Source organism: Arvicola amphibius, chromosome 11 (assembly GCF_903992535.2).
Source record: "Arvicola amphibius chromosome 11, mArvAmp1.2, whole genome shotgun sequence".
Taxonomy (NCBI): domain Eukaryota; kingdom Metazoa; phylum Chordata; class Mammalia; order Rodentia; family Cricetidae; genus Arvicola; species Arvicola amphibius.
The window spans coordinates 12,458,701-12,485,165 of NC_052057.2; the positions used below are offsets into that span (position 1 = coordinate 12,458,701).

A 26,465-nucleotide genomic window follows, 5' to 3' on the forward strand; every position below is an offset into this window, starting at 1 on the left:
GAAGCATCAAAGTTATAGAGTTGATGTAGCCCAGTCTATAATATTCTTCATAGTACTTTTCACTAAGGTAAGAAAACAGTTTTTAAAAAAAGACAAAAGGAACTACAGGCAACTGAGTAAAACTGGGAGCCGGAGACATAGTATTCCCCAGGGAAAACACACCAAGCCACCCTAAAAACACACATAGAAGTAACATTATATGGACAGAGCCGGCTGTACTTAGGAATATATGTGTATATAAATACACATATATGTATACAATAACAATTAGCAAAAAACGAAGTTATGTATTTGAAGGAGAAGGGAGAGTATATGAGAAGGTTTGAAGAGAGGAAAGGCAAGGGAGAAATGTTCTATCTCAAAAAAAGAAAGAAGAAAAGAAAGGCTGCAAAGATTTGAAATAGCCATTTAATCCAGGAAGACACACAAATTAACTAGCACATGAAAAGATACTATAAAAATGCCTATAAAAATCACAAAAAGAGGGCTGGAGATACAGCTCAATGCTGGACTACTTGCCTAAAGTACACAGGCCTGAATCAGATATACATTAAAAAAAAAGAGTCACAAAAGATACCACCATCACCTGCCATGTTAAAAACACTGACAAGAGCCGGGCGGTGGTGGCGCACGCCTTTAATCCCAGCACTCGGGAGGCAGAGGCAGGCGGATCTCTGAGTTCGAGGCCAGCCTGGTCTACAAGAGCTAGTTCCAGGACAGGCTCTAGGAACTACAGGGAAACCCTGTCTCGAAAAACCAAAAAAAAAAAAAAAAAAAAAAATAAAAACACTGACAAGGACCAGGGTAATGAAGTTCTCATCCACTGCTGGTCTGAGAACTCAATGGTGCAGCCACTTTGGTAAAGCTTGGCAGACTTTTATAAAATTAAACACACACTCACTATACACTGTAACAATCCCATTCTTATTTGCTATTGTTTTTGTTTTTGTCCTAGTGCTGGGAATCAAAGCCAGGTCCTCACACATGCTAAGCAAGTATTCTACCACTGAACGATAACCAAATTCCCCTTACTCCCAATTCCTAGTTCTTTATTAAGGCAAAATGAAAAAATCAACAACAACAACAACAACAAACCCTGAAATGTTCACAGCATTTAAACTTAAGAATCTAAAGCTAAAACCAAATGTGCCTCGACAAAGGAATAGATAAAGATACATCCATACAGTGCAATAGTAGAAATAAAAGGAAACTCTGGACATAAATAACTTGAGAAACTAAAATAAATATATATACATACAGACACACACACACTGTGTGATGTCACCCATTTACTTTAACAGAAGCAAACTAAGTTCAGAGTTCAGATTAGATTATCGAGGGAATACAGGTACGGTTTAAAAACAGAGTGAGGGGATTTTTAGAGCGTGTGTGTGTGTGTGTGTGTATGCATGTATATGCCGACCTGTACTTTGACTGTGATTACATAATATACACATACCCTGGGACTCACAGAAATAGTGGACTTAGAAAGCTATTTGACTCTGCAAGCTCTTGGATACCTTTATTCAAGGAAGACTAAGATTAGAGGGAAACTAAATTTTTTAAGTGGGAAAATCACATTAAGCATATAACAACTTCACTTTAGAAAAGGGCATGAATACTGCCTTAAAATCTTGATAAACCAACCAGTGGTAAAACAAATGAGAACTTGCTATGGTCATGCTCAAACTGCCGTCCCCATCAGTGTGCCACCAGGACAGACATGCTTTTTAGATGAATACACATACAGAAATGAAGGACTGGAGGATGTTTGGGCCTTTACTCCTAACTTCAAAAGCCAGGGTGTCGGGTCTTAAAAAACAGTGTGGCACTGAGCACATGGTTTCATCTGCATTCTTAATGGTAAGTAAAGAACATTCAGTAAGGTGCATTTACCAAATCTTGCTTATAGGAACAAGGTTATAAAAATTCATTTTCGAAATGCTTAAACCCGAGCCAACACTCTTCTTTCGGAATATGGAAGGCATTACTTTTGGTTTAATATAACATTTTCCTATTCCATCATCTACAACCATTCTTGCTGACGGTGGTGCATTATGTTCAATGGCAGAAGTGGACAGAAAAAATAGTCTTTATTCTCAACTTGAAACCCCAAATTTAAAAATTATATCCTTGATACAAGGGGCAGACATTTTTATAATAAAAGCAAGCTATCACCCTAAGCTGCTGTCCAAAGTAGAATACAAATCAAATTGTTATTTAACCTGTAAAACTAATCGGTGCTCCCTACAAACCTACACACATTTAAATACATTTCAGTCTACTGAAATAAAAATTAAAATAACCCTCAGTTAAGTTTTTTTTTTTTTTATAGAGCTAAAGTTATAGCTTAATGACTGGACAGCAACTTTGCAAGTACAAGCCTTGAGTTTAAACCGAGGAAGGGAGAAAAGGGGTAAGGATACTAATTCTATGTAGAAATAAAACGATTAACTTCCCAGTTGTCCTGTGATAAACTGAATTTTCATTTCCCTGCCCCAAAGATATGAAAGTGATTTAAAGTGGGCCAAAGCAGTTAACATAGAACAATGTAAGAGGTTGGCTTGTATTCTAATACTTGGTTAATATCCAAAGGATCCTAACTTGGTCTTTGACTCCAGCACTGAAGTAGTAAAACTGCTACGGCTCCTCTGAAAGACAAACTGCATAAGATGCCTCCGTGTCAGTAACAACTACATTCCATCTCAGCACTTTTTCTAACCATCAAACTACGAAACCTTTCAATACTGTAAGTGAACAATAAAAATAATCATATATTCAACTTTAAAACCAAATTCTCCTCCCAAAATACAAAGGAATGCATGTACTATATAATGATGTTCATCTTGCTGACTTCTGAGGTCACAGACACACAAACAGCATATACCATGGCTCATCATGACATCATTGATGCACCTTCTTCACCAGTGGCATCTTGGGAAATATGAAGGTCTTCAATCATCTCAGCCAGACTAATTCGTGGGGCTCCTTCATCGTCCGTGTCACTCTCCACGGGGATGGTGGAGTCTAAGGAAGGAGGGGATATTTCACATGTACAGGTATGGATACGCACAAACCACTATCCCTACCATCATCAGCACTAACTAAGGCTCTCATCTTATCTACAGCAGGCTTTCAAATACTAAATAAATGAGGAAACTAAATATGCAAGAGCTAGCAACTTAAGGAATCAGGCTCAGATAACAATTGCTTCATTATGTATACAACAAACAATATTTAGGAAATTATACTGTTCCTTAATTATCTGTAGGTAAAAGCCCGACTACAGCAGTTTATAAGACAAATAAAAGTCACTTATAAAAAGTAAGTTTAAAACATCCTCAACAAGCCGGGCGGTGGTGGCGCATGCCTTTAATCCCAGCACTCGGGAGGCAGAGGCAGGCGGATCTCTGAGTTCGAGGCCAGCCTGGTCTACAAGAGCTAGTTCCAGGACAGGCTCTAGAAACTACAGGGAAACCCTGTCTCGAAAAACCAAAAAAAAAAAAAAAAATCCTCACAGATCTATCTACAACATGACTTCAATACACCTAAAACACTAACCTCTGTAAATGTTGACATTTTTTCTAATTGCCTCATCTTCTTCAAGATCTTCAAGGAAATCTTGATATTGCCTGCAAGAAAAAGAAACTCTGAGCACTGTCTCAAAATTATAGTATTTGCAAAGTTGAAATACGGCTGCTAATTAAGTAGGTAGGCTGGGAAACAAATTTCCTTACAATATTATATAACTGCTGAATATTAAAGTGATGTTAAGTTTAAGACAATGAAAAGATACCTCTCACCTCCATTCTACCACACAAATCAATTCCCAGGGACAAGTGACTACAGTTAATTTGAGGTGTTCTGTTTTGTGATTTAATGATTTATTTTTATTTATGCGTGCATGTGCATGTATGTGTGTGTATGCCAGAAGTGTGAGGGTCCCCGTAGAGCACTGGATGCTATGGAGCCACAGCCACCCCAGTGGGTGCTGGGCACTGCACCTGAGCTGACAGAGCAGGACGCACTCTTCCCACTGCAGTCGTCTTTCCTGCCCTTCAGTTTCTATGTTGGCTCCAGGGGCTTGAGTCTTTAGCTGCTGAGTCATATCACCAGGCTAAGACCACAGCTGAAACAGTCAAGTGTGTACTACTAAACAGTATAACATGCTAAACATGTATTTTTAAATTACATAATGAAATGTTATTGATTCCCAGTAATATAAATTCTTCTTTTTTTTTTCAATGTTTTTATCATCATCAAGAATTAAGGTCACAGGTTAGAGAGACAGCTCAGCAGTTAAGGGCACTGACTGTTCCTCCAGGGGACCCAGGTTCACAACCATCTATAACTCTATAGTCCTAAGGGATCTGACATCTTCTGGCCTCCAGGGGGACTATATGCACATGAAACAGATATAAATTCAGGCAAACACTAATCCACATAAAGATAAATAAAAATATCAAAAAAAGAAAAAAGAATTAAGGTCACATTTTAATGTATTCAATAAACATTTTTAGAAAACATTATTTTCATGTCTGTTTACGTTATCTGAGTAATATCTAATGTCAATGAACTATTATGTTAAGCTTAAGATATAAGCAACCATCTATTTCTGATATCCACGTGGTAATTATTCATTACACTGTGTGTGTGTGTGTGTGTGTGTGTGTGTGTGTGTGTGTGTGTGTTTGAGACAGGCTTTCTCTGTGTAGCTTTGATGCCTGTCCTGGAACTAGCTCTTCTAGACCAGGTTGGCCTCAAACTCACAGAGATCCACCTGCCTCTGCCTCTTGATTGCTGTAATTAAAGGTGTGCGCCACCACCGCCAGGCTTATACTTGAACTTTTTAAACTAAATTATTTTCATTAACACTGCAATATAAAAGACAATGACCCAGGAAATGATTATTGAGGTTGTATAATGTCATTTTATTCCTTTATAGATTCTCCTAAGTAGATTCCATTCATAACTTTCTCTTCCTAAGTTAATTTGAGTACGAAAATCTATTGGCCTAAAACTGAAAATCTTCTGTAAAGCAAAGGACATGGTCAACAAGACAAAATGACAGCCTACAGAATAGGAAAAGATCTTCACTAACCCCACATCAGACAGAGGTCTGATCTCCAAAATATACAAAGAACTCAAGAAACTGGACACCAAAAGAACACATAATCCAATAAAAAGATGACGTACAGACCTAAACAGAGAACTTTCAACAGGAATCTAAAATGCCCCTCAACCAAAGAATGGATAAGGAAAATGTGGTACATTTACAGAATGGAGTACTGCATAGCAGAAAAAAATAATGACATCTTGAATTTTGCAGGAAAATGGAACTAGAAAACATTATTTTGAGTGAGGTAACCCAGACACAGAAAGACAATTATCACATGTACTCACTCATAGGTGGATTTTAAACATAAAGCAAAGAAAACCAGCCTACAAATCACAATCCCAGAGACCTTAGACAACAATGCGAACACTAAGAGAGACTTACATAGATCTAATCTACATGGGAAGTAGAAAAAGACAAGATCTCCTGAGTAAATTGGGAGCATGGGGACCTTGGGGGAGGGTTGAAGGGGAGTAAGGAGAGGCAGGGAGGGGAGCAAAGAAAAATGTAGAGCTCAATAAATATCAATAAAAAAAGAAAAAGGAAAGAAAAATCTATTGGGTAATAGCAATTTCTTTACAACATAAGCCTACCTCCTAAGGGTTTCCCTTGAAACAACTCCAAGCGTAAGGAAAGCAGTACCTTTCATCATCTGTGTCCATGTCTTCTCTGTCTCTCGCAAGCTCTTTCAGCTTCCAGTTTCTACGGCGCTGGCGTTTGGTACGGTCATAGCTCTTCTTAATTAACACCTGGAACAGAAATATCTGCAGTTACAGCAAAGAGACACAGCAGGAACATTCAAAACTTAGGGATGCCAGGGAGTCCAACTGTGGGCCGTTGTTTCACTTCAGGAGAAAGGTGTCAAGAGGATGTCTAAAACTTTTACTATGTATTCATGAGGATGCATTTGAGCATTATTTATCTAACTGTGAAAATTTCAAATGACTAAATGCTAAATTTTTAATGCCAAAAACTTGCATTGCTATTATTATATTTTTTCAGTCACCATTCATATAGCACATTTTGAAACATTACACTCCATTTTTTCACAGTAATAAGCACTTAAAAAATTTACATGAATTTTATAACATTTAATAATTACATAGTGAAAATTTTAGAAAACAGAAAAATTTTGAGATGACTAGTGATCTCCTCGTGAGCCCATTTAATAAATACCCATCCTGCAGCTGGAGAGATGGCTGAGTAGTTAAGAGCACTGGCGGCACTTGAGGAAGACCTGGATTCAGTTCCCAGCATCCACATGGTGGCTCACAACCATGTGTAACTCCAGTTCCAGGGCATCTGACACCCTCACTGACATCCACCTGCACTGTTCACACATGGTGGACACACACATGCCAACAAGACACTCATACACGTCACACCAAATAATAAATCTAAACAATGAATACCCACTTGACCCATACCCAATTCTTTTCTGTCACCAACTGAAGAAGAGCCAGATGAGATAGGAACCTCCTATCACCAGGACTCCATTTTTGCTCAGAGTTAAAGAAATTCATTTTTATTCTGAAAAGACTAACCAAGTGGAGCAGGGTCCTATCCTTCATCTACTGCTGTTTATGAACTTTAAACTCACCACTACACAACTCTACAGACTTTTCCAAAGTAAAAGTCTGTCTCCAAAAGTTGACACTATTAAGATTATTTTCATTTTTAATTTGTATTTAATAGTTAATAATGGACTTAATTCTAAATGTCCTGTGAAGCTGAGAAAATACACAAAATACGCTGAAGCTAACATAATAGTGAGCCTGAATAAAATTGAGAGGTCTCCATTTCCAGGTGCAAACTCACGTTCCCTCTATCAGCAGTACTGGTGGACTAAAGCCAGGACATTCTGCATGACAGGCAAGCACTTTGTCACCGAGTAATGTCCCCAGTTCATTTCTGTTCTATTGAGACAGGGTCTCATTACGTTTCCCAATCCAATCTTAAATTCACTCAGACTCACTCTCTAGCCCAGACAGGTCTTGAACTTGTGATCCTCTCAGATCAGCCTCCTGCACACCTGAGATTGTAAGCCTGTACCACCAGGTCAGGCAGGATCAAGTGTTTTGCTAAGAAAATGAAAATCTGATTATTGGAGGTAGGGGTACCCTGAATAAATCCTCAGAAGTATAACAATCCTCTTTAACACAGGAAAAACAACAACAACAAAAAAAAAAAAAAAAAAAAAAAAAAAAAGGAAAAGAAGGAAAAAGAACAAAAAACCAAACAACAACAACAAAAAACCCCACAAAACCCTAAAGCCTTACCACATCTGGAACTCTATCTGACTTCATTTTGTTGACATGCTCATCGTTTAAGTTACAGTTGGCCAAATCAAATCTGAAATGTAAACAGTGAAGAGTTTAATAAGTATCCTTGTGGATAATTCTGTTTTATATACATCATCTCTCTATATGGACACACACACACACCCCAATCTTTCTAAGTAGAAGATTCTGAATGCTCCTCATTTTAAGTTTTGAAATTTGGGGCTGGAGTGATGGCTCAGTGGTTAAGAGCACTGGCTGCTCTTTCAGAAGACTTAGGTTCAATTCGCAGCACCACATGGCAGCTTACACCCATTTTAACTCCAGTTCCAGGGGATCCAACATCCTCTCCCAACCTGTAGGCACCAGGCACCTACACTCATACAAGAAAAAGATACACATAAAATTTAAAATTATTAAATAATCAATAACAGTTCTGAAATATGCCATGTGGTGAACATGCTTCTCTGCAAACAGGTACACTAAGTCTGTCACTGTCCCTTGTGTCCTCCTTCCATATTCTTGTGAAGGACAAGACGGAGTGACACAGCAGCCTTAATTTCAGGATGCAACTGAGTCTGCAAGTTTATAAAACAAGCAACAACCTCTCACTTTCTTGTAAACGGAGCTCAAACTGCTGGAACAAAGCCCATGTCTAGAGGACACTGATGAACTCAGATGCAAACACAGCTACTTACTTTTATGGTGCTGTCTGACATAAAGGACTGCTGTTTTATTAATTTATTTATTATGTGTATGTGCCTGCATGCATTTATGTACGCTATATACATGCAAGTGCCTAGAAGTCAGAAGCATCAGCTCCCTTAAAATTGGAGCTACTAATAGTTGTGACAGGAGGACTGTGAATTGAACCTGGGTCCTCTGTAAGAGCAGTACACACAACTCTGAGCCATCTCTTCAGCCCTGGTTATTTCCAAAAAGTGAAGCATTTTCACAGTCAGCCCTGGTTATTTCCAAAAAGTGAAGCATTTTCACAGTCACCTAAACAACCCACTACCATTAAAAAGCTATAAATATTCTAACTATATAAATCCAGTATTTAATTACCAAAATATTTGAATAACTGACTCAGATGATGGCCCAAATGGAACTACTATTGGCTTTTGTCCAATACATGGTTTTATAGTTATCAATAATAAAATAAGCTAGAAGGCTCTTAAGACCTCTTCAATCTTTTTTGAAATTAACAAGTTTAGTATTTTATTATCTTATGAAGAACACTTGCAGTGCTACCTGGCAAGTTAAAACACGACAAAATAAAACAAACCCCAGCACCAGGTCTCCAGGATTTAAAAGATGTCCCAAGTGAGTCCGACAAAAATACTGTTTATCTGTGTCCATTTCAGATGTTTTCTGGATCCAGACCTCCCCAAGGGTGTGCTTAGCAGAAAAGAAAAGAGAGTCAGTAACAGAACAATTCAAGACTCATTTCATGAAAAAATTAAAAATTGACTTTTTTCTCATTCAATATGCACTTAGAACTGCCTTCTAACTTTCCAGAATTCTAAAACCCTGTATTATAAAATGTCTTCAAAGGAAACCATAAAAACAACCCAGAACTTGTATACAACATTAACACTAATACTGAGCCCCCCTCCCGCCCCCCAGACACACACTGGGCTGGAGAGATAGTTCAGTGACAACAATGATCGCCATCAAGTCTAATGATAATGAGTCTGATCCTCAGATGCAGCTCCTTCAAGTTGTCCTGACTTCTACAGGTATACATGTGCACATGAACAGCCTCCCTCCTCCCCAAATACAATCTAAAAGTACACTCATCTCTGAAACAGTCCCATAAAAACATGTTTGTCAAAACGCAGGTGCTCTTCTAATTTAGAGAAAGACAATAAAATCAAGTTATATTGGCGCTATAATCAAACAGGAATAGAGACCCAGAAGGTAGTATATTCTACAAGGTATATGCTCTTTCTGTTGGTATCATAGTAAGACAGGAAGCCTTATCGCTGAAGAAAAGATTTAAGAATTACAATATTCACGTAGTTTAATGTGTGCTCCCCACCTAGATGCTAGTCTGAGCAAACTTCTGAGACAGAGGAAGGAATCTGAATGTGGACCAAATGTCCTTCTCATAGTGATAAACTGATTGCCTCAAAGAAGTTCTATGTTGTATAAAAAAGTTTGAATGATTTCATATTGAGTATCGATTCAGAAATTTAATTGTCCACTTGGTTCTCTCCCACCAAAATAAATGTGAATAATGATTTTTTTAAAAAATAAAAACAGAAAAAAAGCCTTTTTCCCAATACAAAAAGAAGAAAATTGACTTAGACTATAGTTCAGCAACCTTCACAATGAATTCAATTTCATTTTTTGTGAGACAGTGTGTCAGCATGTGTCTCAGTATGTAGCCCTGGTAACTGACATACAAACCAGGCTGGCTCAAACTCAGAGATCCGAATTCTTCCGCCTTCTGAGTGCTGGGATTAAAGGGATGCTCTACCAGACCCAGTGATGACAACTCCGTTTTAAGTAATTGTATTTCTTATTTGTGTGTCTGTGTGTATAAGACAGGGTGCTGGCATATGCCACAGCACCTGGAGATCAGAGGAAAACTCTGTAAAGTGGATTCCAGGGACCCGACTCGGGTCATGAGACTTCACTTTTACCTGCTGAGTGATGCCTCTGGCCCTCAGGGTGTATTTCTTTATCTGGATTTCACATTTTATAATCACTAACAATCGAAAACCAAAAACGTTTAAGAATAAGAATGGGCAGATGCTGCTTACTTTTTTTGATAAGACTCCAGCCCCGGCACTTCGTTTCAGATCTCGGACTATGCTGCATTCCATCACAATAAACTCTTCGAGCTGTTTAGGGTGGCATAAACTATTGAAAGGGTGATTCCAGAATGTGTTTCCATCAATATCGGCAACTAAGAACAAGCATAAAAACAAGATTACTGACAAATATCTAAGTCATCAAACATGTTAACCAGAAGGATGTTTATAACAACAGGAAGAACCAGGCCAATAGGAACAGAAGTCAAACCGCTATAAGTCACTGCTCACTTCCATATATGAGCTCCAAACCTCCCACGGCACAAGCGAAATATCAGCTGTCAAAAGATATTTATATCATATGCCTGTTCTAATGGGAGCTCACCAAAGCCAGTTGGACCGGGACTGAATGAGCATGTGATAAACTGGACTCTCTGAATGTGGCTGACAATGGGGGCTAACAGAGAAGCCATTGATAATGGCACTGGGACTTGTTTCCACTGCGCGTACTGGCTTTTTGGGAGCCTAGTCTATTTGGATGCATTGCTTCCTAGGCCTGAATGTAGGGGGAGGGCCTTGGACTTCCCACAGGGCAGGGTTCCCTTAAGTAGGGAGGGGGAGGGAGGAGGGTGAGTGGGGAAACGGGAGGGAAATGGAAGGAGGGGAGGAAGTGTAAATTTTTGAATGGAAAAAATTTTTAAAAAAAGATATTTACATCTTAGTTATGTAAGCAGAATGCCACACAACAAATTCAATCAGTTTTATGGTGACTTCATGTGCTGACATTTCATTATAGAAACCTACTGGTCATCATAGCTGTTCAAGTTATAAGCCATAAAGCCTACTTTTATGTGACAGGGAAGAATGCCCACCCTACCCTATTACTGCAAACAGACCTTAGCTGATAATATAATCAATGAGTTTCTGAAAAGTATCAAAATACAGAAAGCTTATAAGAAACTTAAGAACAAGATTGAGGAGACAAATATCAAGACTATCACTATGCAGTCTTCCTTTCTTTAAAAAATGATTTCTATAAAGATTAACTAAAAATGACCCATAATAATGGCAAAAAGTTAAAATTCCTACTTAAACTAGGTACCTCAGTGGATCACAGCCCAAATATCCCAAAATTTAAAATACTTGTTCAAAAACTAAAACTTGCAGGCTAGACATATAGTTTAGCAGCAGAAGCTCTGCCTAACAGGCACAAATGTGTGAGCATACACACATGTGGCAAAAAAGACTTAGTCACCAAAATTATATGAGTCAGAAAATTTTCAGAAAATAAAACGGAACTATCTACAAGTTCACAGTAAAGTTTCTTTAAAACAGAAAGAGAATAACAAAAAGCTTTATAATTCCTGTATTGTTTTGTTTTATTTTTGTGAGACAAGGTTTCTCTGTGTAGCTTTGGAGCCTGTCCTGGCACTCACTCTGTAGACCAGGCTGGACTCAAACTCACAGAGATCAACTTGCCTCTGACCCCCCCCCCCAGAGTGCTGAGATTAAAAGTGTGCACTCCATCACCCAGCTAACTGCAGTATTTAAAAGTACTAAACTATTAGCCTTCCAAAATAATATTATCAAGAGTAACATTTGGGACTGGGAATGTAGCTCACTTAGCAGATGCTTGGCTGGCATTCACCAGGCCTCGGGCTCAACTCCAGTAGCACGCAACCTGGTTTCAGGGCACACCCTGTGATCCTAGTGCTGGGGAGGTGGAGGGAGGAGGCTCAGGCACTGAAGGCCATCTTTGAAAACATGTAGCGTTTAAGGCCAGTCTAGGCTACATGAGACCTTGTCTCAAAAAAAAAAAAAAAAAAAAAAATGAGTATGGGGGAATAATCAATATAAAGGCCGTGAGTGATTACTGTTACCACAGAGGACAAAGCTAGTTCCAAAGCTTACCTTGTAGGGTGTTCGGGTCTATGAGATGGATGGCACTAGTTACTCGAATACAAATACATATCTGGCTCATATTTCCAAGACTCTGCGCCAGTTTTGGTGATAGGCAGACAACATTATCCTAGACAAAAAGAAGTAACATCTAAAACAAGGCAATTCTAAGTTAGCTGCCTTTGATAAACACTTATTAATAAACCTGACAAAACTGTCTGTCTGAATCTGTGGATGGGCCAGTCAAGAATTATCGAGTCTGATTCTGCCTAGAGGACACTACCACGCCTGGCTCCACAACATTATTTTTCATCTTGGGCCAATAAAGGACCTGCAGATAAAAGTTACACCTTACAGAAATAGAAACACTCTGTACATTCTGAAAATGAGCCCACTTGTCACTATGTAGACTAGCCACCTTAAATTCATAGAGATCTGCTTGCCTTTGCCTCCAAATACAGAGATTAAAGGCAAGCGCCACCATACCAAGCTATTTGTTGGATTTTACTCATTTATTTTTTTAAAAGTGTTTTATCTTAGTACATTTAAATGAAATGATAATGTATGTTTTAAATGTTTTATTGAAATGTTCACAAGACGATTCTATGATCTCATTTCCATTAATACTGTAGTCAAAATACTGTTGGCCAGGCTAGAAAGACAGCAGAAGCCGAATACAGATTCTCAGCACTCAGGTAAAAAAAAAAGTTGCAAGTCGAGAAGTGGAGAAGTAGAGACACGCAGATGCCAGGGGCTCATTAGCCAGCTAATCCAGATTAATTAGTCGGCTCCAGGTACACTGAGGAATTATCTCAAGAAATTTATGGAGACACCTAAAACTGACTTCTGGCCTCCATATGTACACATCTATGTATACAAACACTAACATGTATATACAAAACTCTTACCCACATATATTCCAAAGTGGCTCACTGATCTTTTTAACTACCGTTTCTTATAGATGAAAGTTTCATGAAATTATTGTATGTCCACTGAGATTCCCTTTTTATTTTTTTGAAATAGTATTTCTCTGTGTAGCTTTGGAGCCTGTCCTGGAACTAGCTCTTGTAGAACAGGCTGGCCTCGAACTCACAGAGATCCGCCTGTCTCTGCCTCCCAAGTGCCGGGATTAAAGGAGTGCACCACCACTGCCCAGCCCAAGATTCCAACTTTTAATAAAACTGGATTATAAAATTTTATAATCAATTTGCTAAAATGTTGTTATTTATGTGTATGTGTGTGTGTGTGTGTGTGTGTGTGTATGTATGCGTGCACGCACACACACATATTCAACTATACGTGCTGACATCAGAGGACAACTATGTGGAACTGGTTCTCTTTACTTGGGCTCCAGGGATCCAACTCAAGTCATCAAGTTTGCACGGCAAGCACTTTAAAAAGGATGAGCCATCTCCCCAGACCAATCTTTTCACCATAATACACCAAAATGAAGAGCATTCCAACCCATAGTTATAAAGACAGTTTTTGGATTTTTTTTAAACAAAGCTGAGCATGTCAAAAATCATTGAAGGATGCTATTCTTAATTTTTAGCCAGTAGGAAACCAGGGGCAATAAATTATATATAACCAATTAATTACTATTCTCTTACAGACATGAATTAATTACATAAAAAGAGGTACCTTGCATATTGGAACAATTTCAACAGAAAAAGTGCTCTTGTAATTGTACGTATTACTATGGATATCTTGGGAGATCAATCTTTGTGATGCTTTGTATCTATTAAGAAAAAAATAGTATTAATAGAAAGGGACAGATCCATCCTTGTATGGAGTCAGGAACATCAATTTTTATCAAATCAAAGTCCAATGCCTTCACACGGCTTTCTAATGGTGTGGATGGCTTTAACTGTCAACCTAATATAACCTAGAATCAAGTACAGAGAAGGACTGGGCTGGTCTATGAACATGCCTGTGGGGAACTATCTTTATTGAGTAAATTGATATGAGAAGACCCGGCCCCACAGTAGCACATTCCCTAGACCAGCAGGTCTCAGTCTGTGGGTCCTGCATATCAGATATTTACATTATAATTCATAACAACAACAAAATTACAGTTAAAAAGTAACAGTGAAGTAACTTTATGGTTGGGGTCACCACAGCATGAGGGACTATATTAAAGTCACAGCACTGGGAATATTGAGAACCACTGTCTAAGGCAGAAGGTCCTGAACTGTTTGAGCACAGAGAAATCTAGCTGAGAAGAAATAATCAAGCAAGTGGACAGGCATGTTCACATCCATTTCTCTGCTCTTGGATGAGATATGATTCACTGATTTGATTTATCCATGATATGAACTGTAACAACTGGAAGCTTAATAAACCCTTTCTCCTAAGCTGCTTTCTGTCAGGGAGTTTATCACAGCCACAGACATGAAACTAGAGCACAGGGCAAAGCCTAATTTTATCCACTACATCTCAAACTTTCATCAGAATGACTACACTCTAAGCCACACTAATGTTCCTGCTAATCTCATTTTTTCAATATAAATTCAGCTTGTGAAAATTCCCCTCATCTTGAAGTTATAGCTCTTCTCTCTGTCTTCTATAGCCCAGCCTTACAGTGCTCATTATTATGGAGTTAGGTTTAGCCACCAAATGATTCTTCACTCTTTGGCTAATATAAAATGGATAACTCAATGTTTCATGACTGTTTAAATAGTCATGCAAAATTTTAATTTTAACAAAGTAAGTTATCTAAGCCTGAGGAAAAGATTGACTTATATATGTCCTATTCCCTGATCCAGGGACATTTAAGTTCACAACATACCTGCAGGGAACCGCACCCTGAAGAAACTCCACCATCTTCTGAGCATGTTGTTTTGAAGAATAGTAGAAATCCAGACCATCTAAAAATATAATAAAAATGGTTCTGCAAAACAAGGTCTTCCTCTAACATGACCACATCACAAATTAAACCCATAAGTAAAATATACTATTAGAAAATTGTATAGCCAAAACATGTTGAGAATATTAAGAAGAACTATTTGACAAAAAGGCAGACAAAAATCAGATAAGCAGCTAAAAAATGAAAACAAGATTCACATTAATTCACAAGAACAAAATTCAAGACCAAGAGACAAAAAGAAAAGAATATTTTACGTAATGGAACAGTCTACCAATATGATGACAAGCGTCCTAGCTAACACATGAGAAAAGTGAACAAAGTAGCCCCAGACAGCATTATCTACGCCAGCAAAGTGTCACTGTACACTACCAACAAAGGGACCGCCAAAAGGAAGTCTACTGCTAAGGAATATTTATGAGATACTGAAATAAGAATTAAATTTACCCATAATACCCAAGACAAAATTGAGGGAAAAGAGCAAATTCACAGGACTTATATGAAATTAAGACAGCATGGGGCTATTATAAAATGAAAAGTCCATGCAAACTTGAGATTGCAGAAAAAGGTTATTTAATCAAAAGACCTTAAAAGAGGATCAATGGCATTTAACTGATAAATGATGAATTTAGACACTTTGCATCAATTAAAGAGTTAAGACCCAACTATGAATTAAAATTATAAAGCATAAACTGGGTGGTGGTGGTGCACGCCTTTAATCCCAACATTACGGAAGCAGAGGCAGGCGGATCTCTGTGAGTTCGAGATCAGCCTGGTCTATGAAGCGAGTTCCAGAACAGCCGGAGCTGTTACACAGAGAAGCCCTGTCTCGAAAACCCTCTTCCCTGCAAAAGCATATAAAAAAATGGGATATTTTTGTGACCTTAATTAAACTGACTAACAGTCCTCAAGTATAAAAAACACGTGACTGAGAAATGAAAGAATTTGATTAGATGGTGTTGCATATAGTTTCCCAAGATTGAAACATTCCATCCTGCAGGGTTGCGTAGTAAGCAGGAAGGTAAACAACTCAAAATAGCTTCACCCCTAAAACTAGCCACGTTCACTAGCACCCTGTCTGCCACAGTAGGCAGAGCTAAGCTACAAATAAGACTCTGAGATCAGACCAGCTGCCTGGAAGAGGCTTAGACCAAATGAGTAACTTAAGAAGGATACTCTCCAAGCAGCTGAGCTGCCCGCAGGCTGTGCGTAGCATGTTCCTGGCTCCCAGCTTTGCGAGCTGTTGCCCAAACAGGCTGAGGTAGGCTTTGGTGACACAGCTTTGAGCCATTCCTGTTCCTGTTAAGTAACCTCTCACCCATATTCCTGTAAAATAACCCCATTCATCAAGTTGGATTTTGGTGGTGTCCTTACGTATGGTCTGTAGTGGGATTCCTATCAGGGGTGAGTAGACACGTGCTGCAACCCACCCACCCCTAAACCCAAGGAAAACTTCCACCACCCAATATCTGGACTTCACCAAACTTTAAAAGTTGGAATTGAAGAGATGTCTAAGCAATTCAGAGGTCCTTTTAGAGGACTTGGGTTCAGTTCTAGCACCAACATGGCAGCTCACAACCCTCTGCAACTCCAGTTCTGGGAGGGGGGTGTCTAATGTCTTCTTTTGGTCTCTGTGGGTACTGCACACATATGGTGTACTTATATACATGCAGGCAAGACATTCATACATATAAAATAAATTTTTTTTGACGCAGGGCTTCTCTGTGTAGCTTTGAAGCCTGTCCTAGAACTCACCCTTTCGATCAGGCTGGCCTCAAACTTAAAGATCTGCCTGCCTCTGCCTCTAGGGTGTTGGGATTAAAGGCATGTGCCACCACCACCCAGCTAAAATAAATAAATTTTTAAAAGTTAAAAAAAATCAATGTTGCCGGGCGGTGGTGATGCAAGCCTTTGATTCCAGCACTCGAGAGGCAGAGGCAGGTGGATCTCTGTGAGTTAGAGACCAACCTGGTCTACAGAACAAGTTCCAGGAATGGCTCCATAGCTACTGAGAAACCCTGTCTTGAAGAACCAATAATAATAATAATAATAATAATAATAATAATGATGATGATAATGATGTTTGCAATAGAAAGAACAACATTAAGAAAAGGAAGACAGACTATATATAGCCCAGGAAAAAACACTGCAAATCATACAGGCAATGAGAGACTTATACGTAGAACACGCCTCCTACCATTTGCCTTTAGTAAAATGGAAAGTAATGCCACAGTAAGACACCACTATAGACTTCCCTCTACAAAGATGGCCAGCAACTAACGTAAAGAATCCGGAACCTTTCAACACTTCTGTCAGAAAGGTAAAGACCACAGCCTGTTTATGTTTCTCAAACATAAACCCAACATAAATTCCCCATGAAACTCGGCACTTCTGTATAAGTACAGACTTGGAGACAGAGCTCAAGAGATGGCTAAAGATGATAAATGCTCCCTAACTTCCACACGTGGCATACCATATGCCCCAGCAAGACTACATACATAATGTAATGAAAATGGTTCACGAGGAGAACTAGCTGAAGGACATCAATGTCTTAAAGGGAAATGAAATTAGCTATGCCAGGAGATACCTCACTAAATGGCTTAATGGACAAGTTCTTCAAAAGCCCAGAGTTAATAAACACTGAAGACACCGAGGGCAAACTTTGTAGCTTTCTCCAGTGCTAATACAAACTCCTGGCCTCCAGCTGCTCTTCCCTGCTAGCGATCTTTACTTTCCTTCTGATTTGAGCTACTGAAAGCTGTGTCAAAGTTGTTTACCAGCTCTGCTTCTGGAGCACGTGTTGCCTTGCCTTGAGGATCAGAGGATAAGGTTTTCACCTGTTGGCCCACTTGACTGTTGGGTATATAAGCCTCCATGGTGCTAATTAATAAAGGGCTTCTTACCAGTGACTAGAGGTCCGTGTCTGTCTTTATGTCTGTGTGTGTTTGTGTGTTTCAACCTCCAGCCCCTTGCCCGAAGCTCGGGAACTGAATGGTAGCACATAGAGCACAGACAGGCATTGTGCGCTGCACACATTCATGTATTTATGTTCATACACACCCAGCACATGTATCCATTAGGAACCTTAACAACTGCTTACACACAAAACAAGGTACTAAAGAGACTGAGGCACTGCGAGTCCAAGGACAGCGTGGGCTACAGAGACCCTGCTGTTCAACACAAACTGCTCTCCATATTTTTTATGTGTTTAGAAGGGGATGGAGCTAGTGTTTTGTTTTGTGAGAGAGAAAAAACATGAAGTTGGAAGGCAGCATCTGAAAGGAGTTGGGGGAGGGAAGAATACAAATAAAATGTAATGTATGAAAATGTTTTAAAATTTTTAAAAATATGAGAAAAGGAAAAAAAGAAAATTGACTTCAACAAATATTATTCTTAGTGCCGGAAGATAACCAACACCCTAAAAACACATACAAAACGACGAAACAGATACATGAGTGAAGGTAACTAACAACAGGTGACTCACATTAGAAACAAAATGATTAAATGCCTAAGAAAACTTTTGCATCCCTTATTACTAATCAAGAAGTACAGATTAAAACAATGTGCCATTACGTGTGCAAAATTTAGAAAGGCCAACCCAGTTCTAACCATTACCAGCAAGTGTTAGAAAAATGAAACGCTCACTGGTGCCGGTAAAGTAGTACACTAGCACTGTTATGGGACATCAAAGTTTATATTTGGATTCTCCTGTCCAGCAATTCCAATTCTTAAATCAATTCCCAAGAAAAAACCACTACATATACACAAAGATGAACAAAAGAATAGTTATTCAGTGCTATTTTCAGCAGCAAAAAGTAAAATATAAGTCTACTAATAAATCAATTTATATATCCACTAACTAAGGACTATCAGAGAACAATTAAAAATAAATTAAATGGAAGTAAATGCACTGTTCCTGAAAGTCTTCCAAACAGTTAAAAGCATCAGTCACAGAGTACTTCACGAGAGCAACTACCGACAAGTTACACAGTACACTGCTTTAAAACTATACTATCTCTAGAGATGAGACAAATAAAGGTAAAGTGAGAGAGGGGTTCTTAATTTCTATACGATTTGAATGTTTAGAATTACTTTTAAATACACACTTTGTTTCTATTAATATGTGTATGTCTGTGTACACACGTGTGCAAGGTGCCTATATGATGAAGAGGCATTAAATTGCCTAGAGTTAGAATTGAAGGTGGATTTTGAACCAGTGAAAATGGGTGCTTGGACCAAACTCCAGTCCTCTAAAAGAACAACTAGCACTCTTCCCTGAGGAGACATCTTTCCAACTCCAACGTGGTTTAAGTTACTAATAAACAAGTTAAGGAAAACACTCATTTAAGTCAAAAATTAGTAATGAAAAAAGACTTTAGCAAGAAGGGTTGTTAAACCCGCAGCACTGGGGCTTTGGCAGTAATTTTAAAAATGAATTTAGTCTTTTGCCAATGAAGCATTCTGTGAGAATAATTTCTACTATGGTCCTTAGCTCGAATATGAATGAACTGAAGGCAAACAAGCAATCCAACAGACTCTCATGTTGCCCAGGCAGGCTTATACAGGGGACAACCTTCAAACGCTCACTCCTCCTGCCTCCAACTCCCAAGGACCGAGACAACAGACATGCAACACCACACCCAGCTTTGAGTTTCTTCATCAGGCATTACTCAGCACACTTTTCCCTAGGGATTAGCCAATCAATAAAGGAATCGTGTATACAAGTGTGGTGGTTTGGATGGAAATGGTCCCCACAGGCTCATAGGGAATGGCACTTTTAGGAGGTGTACCCTTGATGGAAAAAGTGTGTTACTGGGGGAGGTCTTTAAGATTTCAGATGCCCAAGCCAGGCCAAATGTCTCTTCCTCCTGCTGCCTGCCAATCCAAATATAGAAATCCCAGGTACCCCTCCAGTACCATGTCTGCCTGCACGCCAGTTTCCCACCATTAACAACCTCTGGACTATAAACTAGCCCCAGTTAAAGGCTTTTTAAGAGTTGCTGTGGCCATACAGTCTCTTCATAGCAACAGAAACCCCTAACTAAGACAAGGTATCAGGAAATTGTTTCACGATGCAGACAACCCTAAGCCTACCAGCAATACTCTCCACGTAGAGGCGCAGGTTATGTTTTCACATAGCTGATACTGCTTTCTCATTTAAGGACTTTGGTCATTTCTTCAAGAACAGTCACCATCAAAAATCCTGCATTTTAAAAAGTGACTTAGAAAAACAACCCTTGTCTAACAATAACACCAATCAAACCTATTAGTAGTAGGAGTCTTGCGTTTGCTTCAAAATATTTAAATTTTAAATTATTAATTTCAGAACTACGGCATCGCCATCAAATATATATATAAAAGTGTACTGCATCTACAGTGAACACTATAAGCCTACAGTGTCACTCAGGGGCAGTCACATGAAACCCAGATGGCAATCCCTGCCACCATCAAAGAAACCATGCCAAACAAAACCCAGCATATTCTGAGGCAGAACTTAGAAACTACCATGAAATTTTATGTTTCAGAACTCCATTCAGATAGTTCACTATGTATCCATCCCTCTTTATTTACTGAGTTTATACTGAATTCTATCACACAATACCTCTCAGCACATAAGATACAGAGGAAAAGTAGAAAAGAACTTAAGAGATCTTCACCAGAGCCATCTTTCCCATGTGAAACAAGTTCTTGATGAGCCTCTCATTTCTTTACCCTGCATTAATGGAGTCACTGGCTTGTTCTTCAAGATGAACAACACACAGAGGGCAAGAACTAACACAGCATTATATTCCAAGGACAAAGAATGGCATTTATCATAAACTAAATGCTTAATAAATGAACTGGGACAGAGGGACATCACCACAGACAAAAACAGTTCTAGATATATGTTACCCACAATAGCCACTAACGTGTGTTTAGTATCAGCTAACAGAAGAAAAATCAAAACTCGATTCCTAAATTAAGCAACATGCACAATGTAGATACTAAACTAAGAATTTCTTTTTACACGTGTACATATATACACATGATTTTTTTTAAAAAGAATTTACAATTACTTCAAAAGCTGAGAAAGACAACGTTATTTGGGATAACTGAAAGAAAATTTAGATAGTTTCCAATTCTTTTCAATTTGGACTCACCATGAATCTCTTTAATACGCAGTGTATTCTGATGCATTCCGTATTTCAAAATCAACTGTTCCAGATAGTAGAACGTTTTCTTGTGAAGAGTCTAAACATCCATGCATTAGACAATCAGTACATTATATGCCAAAAAACATTAATAAGTATAGTACACATATATCATCTGCAGATATAGCACATTGATTTTTCAAACAAAAACATCCTTTAAAAATTAACTAAGGGCCGGGCGGTGGTGGCGCACGCCTTTAATCCCAGCACTCGGGAGGCAGAGGCAGGCGGATCTCTGTGAGTTCGAGGCCAGCCTGGTCTACAAGAGCTAGCTCCAGGACAGGCTCTAAAGCTGCAGAGAAACCCTGTCTCGAAAAAAAAATAAATAAATAGATAAATAAAAATTAACATAAACATAAAATAGTGATGTATTTCCAAAGTTGAATGTTCCAGAAACCTAGATTCTGGTCATACATCAAGAGAACAGAGAAGGTTTTATCAACTATTTATAATGGGCAATGCTAAGCTCATGATGTAGAATTCACTCATTAACTGTTTTCAGTACCTTCTGCCTGACTTGAATCACGGCCTTCCAGAAATCCTTAGCTTCTACTCTATGGCAGTCTCCACACATCTGGGACTGAACAACATAGTCCACCACAAACACTTGCTGAAGGATGGCACCATTCATCACCTGGAAAAGAAAGCAAGTGCACTCCTTCACTCCTACAGCTCTGTCCAATAGGGACCGCTTTCTTTATTAAAGAAGAAAAATAAGTAATTTGAAACCTTTTTCTCTCAATGCATTAAGGACACCAGTAAGCTAAAGTTAAAATTATAAAATTAAGTTATACTACCTATTTTGGGAGAAGAGAGGAAACATACAAGGATTGAACATGGGGCCTTGATGCACGCTGACCAAACACTCTACCACTGAGCTACTTCCCTGATTTGGGATTCCCCTACATATGCTGGGAATGCCATTGGTTAATAAAGAAACTGTCTTGGCTTGTGATAGGGCAAAAGAGTAGAGCTAGGTGGAGAAAACTAAACTGAATGCTGAAAGAAGACGAAATCAGGGAGAAGCCATGTAGCCTCACTGGAGACAGACACCAGAACTGATAAGCCACAGTCTTCTGGGAATACAGATTAATGGAGATGGGTTAATTTAAGATATGAGTTATCCAGAAATATGCATAAGCTAATAGGCCAAGCAGTGTTGTAAATAATATTTTATAAATAGAAATTTTAAAAATATAAATATTTTATACATAATACATATAATGTGTGATTATTTCGGGTCTGGGCAGTCAGGAACAAACACACAGCCTTCCTACAACACTTACCCCAGTGGTAAGTTATACTGTTTTAAGAAAGGTACACATGAATTCCAAGTACTAGATTACCATTTTAAGTTTACCTCTAGAAAAAGTAGTTGTGAACATATTTTTTAAAAAACTTGGGGGTAGGGATGTGGTTTGATTGGGAGAGTGCTTGTCTGTCACACTTGATGCCTTGGGTTTGATTCCCACTGCCATATAAACCAGGCATGCTGGCACACACCTAAAATTTCAGCATTTGGGAAGAAGAAGCAGGATTTGTGGCTATATACTGAGTTTGCAAACTAAACCTAATTTTTTTTGTAAAAGTTATAAATATGTGGACATGCTGTGTATATATGCATGTGTGCCTATGTGTGTGACACACAAAGAATTTACTTTTAGAAGAACAGTAAGAAGGAAATTCTCCACAAACAATGAAAAGTTGCCTGGGAAGCTTTCTAAGTACAGTCTAGGAGTACACAAAGCTAAATGGTAGCGAGCTCACCTGGCACACTTGAGACCTTAGGTTTGATCTTTAGTACTTCGGGAAAATAATAATAAACAAACAAATCCAGAGATTCTGACTCTGCTACTGTGATATATGATAATAAGTCAAACTTGAGAATCAGTCTTAGCTAATGTTTTAACTTCAATCTTTTTAAAATTAATTATTTTTGCTTTTTAAAAAGTTTTAACTGTTAACTGTGTATAGATGTGCACATGAATGCAGGTAGCCATGGAGGCCGGAAATAAGTGCTGGATCCCTTGGAACTGGAATTACAGGTGGCTGAAAGGTACCCAATGTTGGTCCTCACAACCCTGGGATTATAGGCTCCCACAACATACGGCTGCTAAAAATAACTGAGGGTTGGGCATGGTGGTGCACACTGCCTTTAATGCCAGCACTCAGAGGCAAAGGCAGGAGGATTTCTACTTAGCAAGCGCTAGACCAGCAAGGGCTACCTAGTGAGAGCCTATCTTAAAACAAAAACAAAACCTTTAATGAGACTACTGAATCCACTAATTGAGCAATGGTAGCTATTAGTGACCCAATTATAAGTCAGATGATTAAAAGATAACAAAAGACTAAGATTTAAATTATACTCTTCCTTTTAAAGCATTTAGTCCATAAAATAATTTAACATTAGTCCCTCATTCTCACGACTTCTATTTTAACCATATTAAAGGAAAAATGAATAGCTTACCTCTTTCTGAATTGTCAATTTAACTTTAAGCCTCTTGGAATGGGGTTCAGTCCAAACAAAGCATGCATCGACAAGGCGAACCTTCATAAAATATTGAAGAAAAGAAAGGAAAGAGAGACGGAAAGATGAATGAATACCTCATAAACAACTCAGATCTTTGAAGGAACATGGGGTTAACATCATTACAACACTCACTACAAACAAATAAAAGGTCTATCACTAAAGCCATGGCAACAAAAGCAGCACGTGAAAGGGCAACCCAACGGCTGCACAGTGTGCCAAGAAAGAACTATTAAAAAAAAGCTACTGACCTTAAAATATACAAATATAAAATTTTTTAAATAACAAACTGATGACTTCATTATGCAAAAAAACCCACAATTATTCTGTAAATAAAAGCGTCTATTCAAGTTAATATCTTTCTATGTTGGACTATAGATTTCCCTCCTTCCCCTTTTAATGGGCATTTGCTGGAGAGATAGTGGTTGAGAGCACTGGCTACTCTTCCAGAGGACCCAGGTTCAATTCCCAGCACCCATATGGCAGCTCACGCCTGTCTATAACCCCAGTTCTGGGGCTTTGACACCCTCACACATATATACATGTAGGCAAAACACCAAGGTACATAAAATAAGTTAAGAAAGAAAGAATGGACATTCATTTGAGAAGTATTCATGTACTGACTCTGTAACTATAACACTCACTGACAGATAAGGAACTAAAAATAGTTTGCTAATCTTGATGAACTGAATATAAAACAGGCTAGAATGAGAACTTTGAACAAAAAGACTGAGAGAACAAGATGGAGCCTTTGTAATAATCTGAGTAGAAACCTGAACTAAGAGGAACCAGAAATAAGAGAAGCAAGAGCAGCTACTTAGGAGATAAGTCTATAGATTTAGTATCTATAGATTAGAAAGAAGAGAACATACACTAGCACAAAGTCCAAGTATCCAGCTTAGGCAGCTAGATAATACAATTTTTTGACACAAATAAGCAACAGGTTTAATAGAGAAAGATCGCTTCATAGCATCTATGACACACAAGTGGACAGTATGATACCGGTCTGGAGGTACAGGGAGAAATCTGTTAAACAACAGACTGAAAAGCGTGAGCAAGCAGATTAAAACTGTTATCAAATATTGACTGGTGAGAACAAGACTAGCCACAGCAGATGCAGTACTAAAGCGGAAAACCCACCCAGTATGATTGAGGAGGCTACAGCAAATCCCAGTAGTCAAGAAACCAAGTCAGACAGAAGATGAGCATCTTCCCAACCAACGCCCCCCCATCTCATAGTCCTTCCACCGCAGCCACCCCCATCTCTCTGCGGAAGTTAAGAGGAGGAAATGTACACAGCACTAAATAGTCTGTGTCCTCTGTCTAAAGGCTCTAACCTCCATCTGCAGAATGGGGAGACCCTGACATCCACTTCAGAATTCAGAAGGCTCACCACACTTCTCCTTAGACAGGCAATTGCCAATGGTATCGAGTCCTTTGTTCTTTACCCTAACTGTCTCAGTCACCTTTCCATTTCCTTCAATTAATTTCCATATGGTTCTTCAGTCTCTTCTGCCCCCATCTAACCAACCCTAAAATCATTTTTACTATGTTCTCTATTCACAACAAAACCAAAAAAAAAAAAAAATTCAATGGCGGATCTCTTTCCTTTCCCTTCTAGTTGTCATAACTACATTGTTTCCCTCCAGACAATTAAAAAAAAACCCTAGACAAATAAATCAAGAGCTTAAAAGATTCCAGACCTTGTAAGTATTATTGCTAGAGCTGGAGCAATGGCTCAGTGGTTAAGAGTACTCGGTGCTTTCCAGAGGACCTGAGTTCAATTCCCAGCTCCCACAAATCAGCTCACAAACATCTGGAACTCCAGTTCCAGAGGATCCCAACAATGTCTTCTGGCTTCCAAAAGCACTGCACACACACAATGCACAGACATACATGCGGGCAAAACACCCATATACATAAAATAAAAACAAATAAGTCCCCAAATTTTTCTAATAAATAAAACTATTACTGCTGAATAAAGGGCAATATAAAAATTAAGTTTGTGTGATCAAAACATGTGTAATGGGACTAGCAAAATGACTCAGTGGTAGAGTACCTGGCAAATATGGGCAAAGTCCTTGGTTTAATCTCCAGTACCAAAAATCAGATGAAAGGAAAAGAAAAATAGGAGCAAAACAAGAACAGCAAACCAAAACAAAGCCAATTCCACACAGAAGGATTTTCTGAAAATGAGTGTTTTGACCATCCCACCTACCTTACTTAGAGGTGCTTTAATTTTTTTCAAGCACAAAGCAAGAAGCTCCCTGGATTCTAAAGCACACTGTATCCACGATGCTGGCGGCTGAAAATATCTGAAAGAAGATAACACACTAAGTCTGCCATTCATTTCCATAGGCCCTGCATAACTTATATGATTATTAACCAGAAACAATACTCAAAGCTACTCTGAAACCTTAATCCAAAAAGATTAAAAACCTCATGAGACCACTGTCTTTAGCTCAAAACTAAAATTCTGAGAAAGCCAATATGAGATATCTACTATATGTTTTATCACCTCAATTCGTAAAATCCCAGTTAAGAGGCACTGAAGATAGCTCAGGGATCAAAGCACATGCTGCCAGGCCTGACAATCTGAGTTCACACAGTGGAAGAAGAGAACCAAGTCCAAGCTGTCCTCTGACCTCCATATGCACAGCATGGCAAAGTGCACATACATACAAAACAAATCCACAAATGTTAAAGAAAATTAAAACAAAACAGAATTTCAGTGAGGAGAGCTGGAGAGATGGCTCCGTAGTTAAGAAGACTCATGTTGGGTTTCTAGCACTCACTACTGGCCGCTCACAAATGCCTGGAAGTCTAGC

The 26,465-nt window shown here is 38.7% G+C and overlaps 1 protein-coding gene across 2 annotated transcripts in view; it reads right to left on the minus strand.

Moving 5' to 3' along the window:
• Positions 1-1,032: 1,032 nt before the first annotated feature.
• The window catches only part of Nmd3 (NMD3 ribosome export adaptor), a 28,905-nt gene continuing 3,472 nt past the window's right edge, over positions 1,033-26,465 (minus strand). For both annotated transcript variants that reach the window (XM_038348003.1, XM_038348004.1), the window contains exons 4-16: positions 25,856-25,952; positions 23,578-23,658; positions 21,616-21,744; positions 21,060-21,150; positions 14,845-14,923; positions 13,698-13,794; positions 12,069-12,186; positions 10,167-10,312; positions 8,684-8,796; positions 7,396-7,468; positions 5,759-5,865; positions 3,562-3,632; positions 1,033-3,027 (exon numbers count right to left, since the gene is read on the minus strand). In XM_038348003.1, the coding sequence (XP_038203931.1) occupies positions 2,897-3,027; positions 3,562-3,632; positions 5,759-5,865; positions 7,396-7,468; positions 8,684-8,796; positions 10,167-10,312; positions 12,069-12,186; positions 13,698-13,794; positions 14,845-14,923; positions 21,060-21,150; positions 21,616-21,744; positions 23,578-23,658; positions 25,856-25,952 (1,333 nt within the window). In that variant the 3' untranslated portion in view covers positions 1,033-2,896. The remainder of the gene's footprint in view (positions 3,028-3,561; positions 3,633-5,758; positions 5,866-7,395; positions 7,469-8,683; positions 8,797-10,166; positions 10,313-12,068; positions 12,187-13,697; positions 13,795-14,844; positions 14,924-21,059; positions 21,151-21,615; positions 21,745-23,577; positions 23,659-25,855; positions 25,953-26,465) is intronic.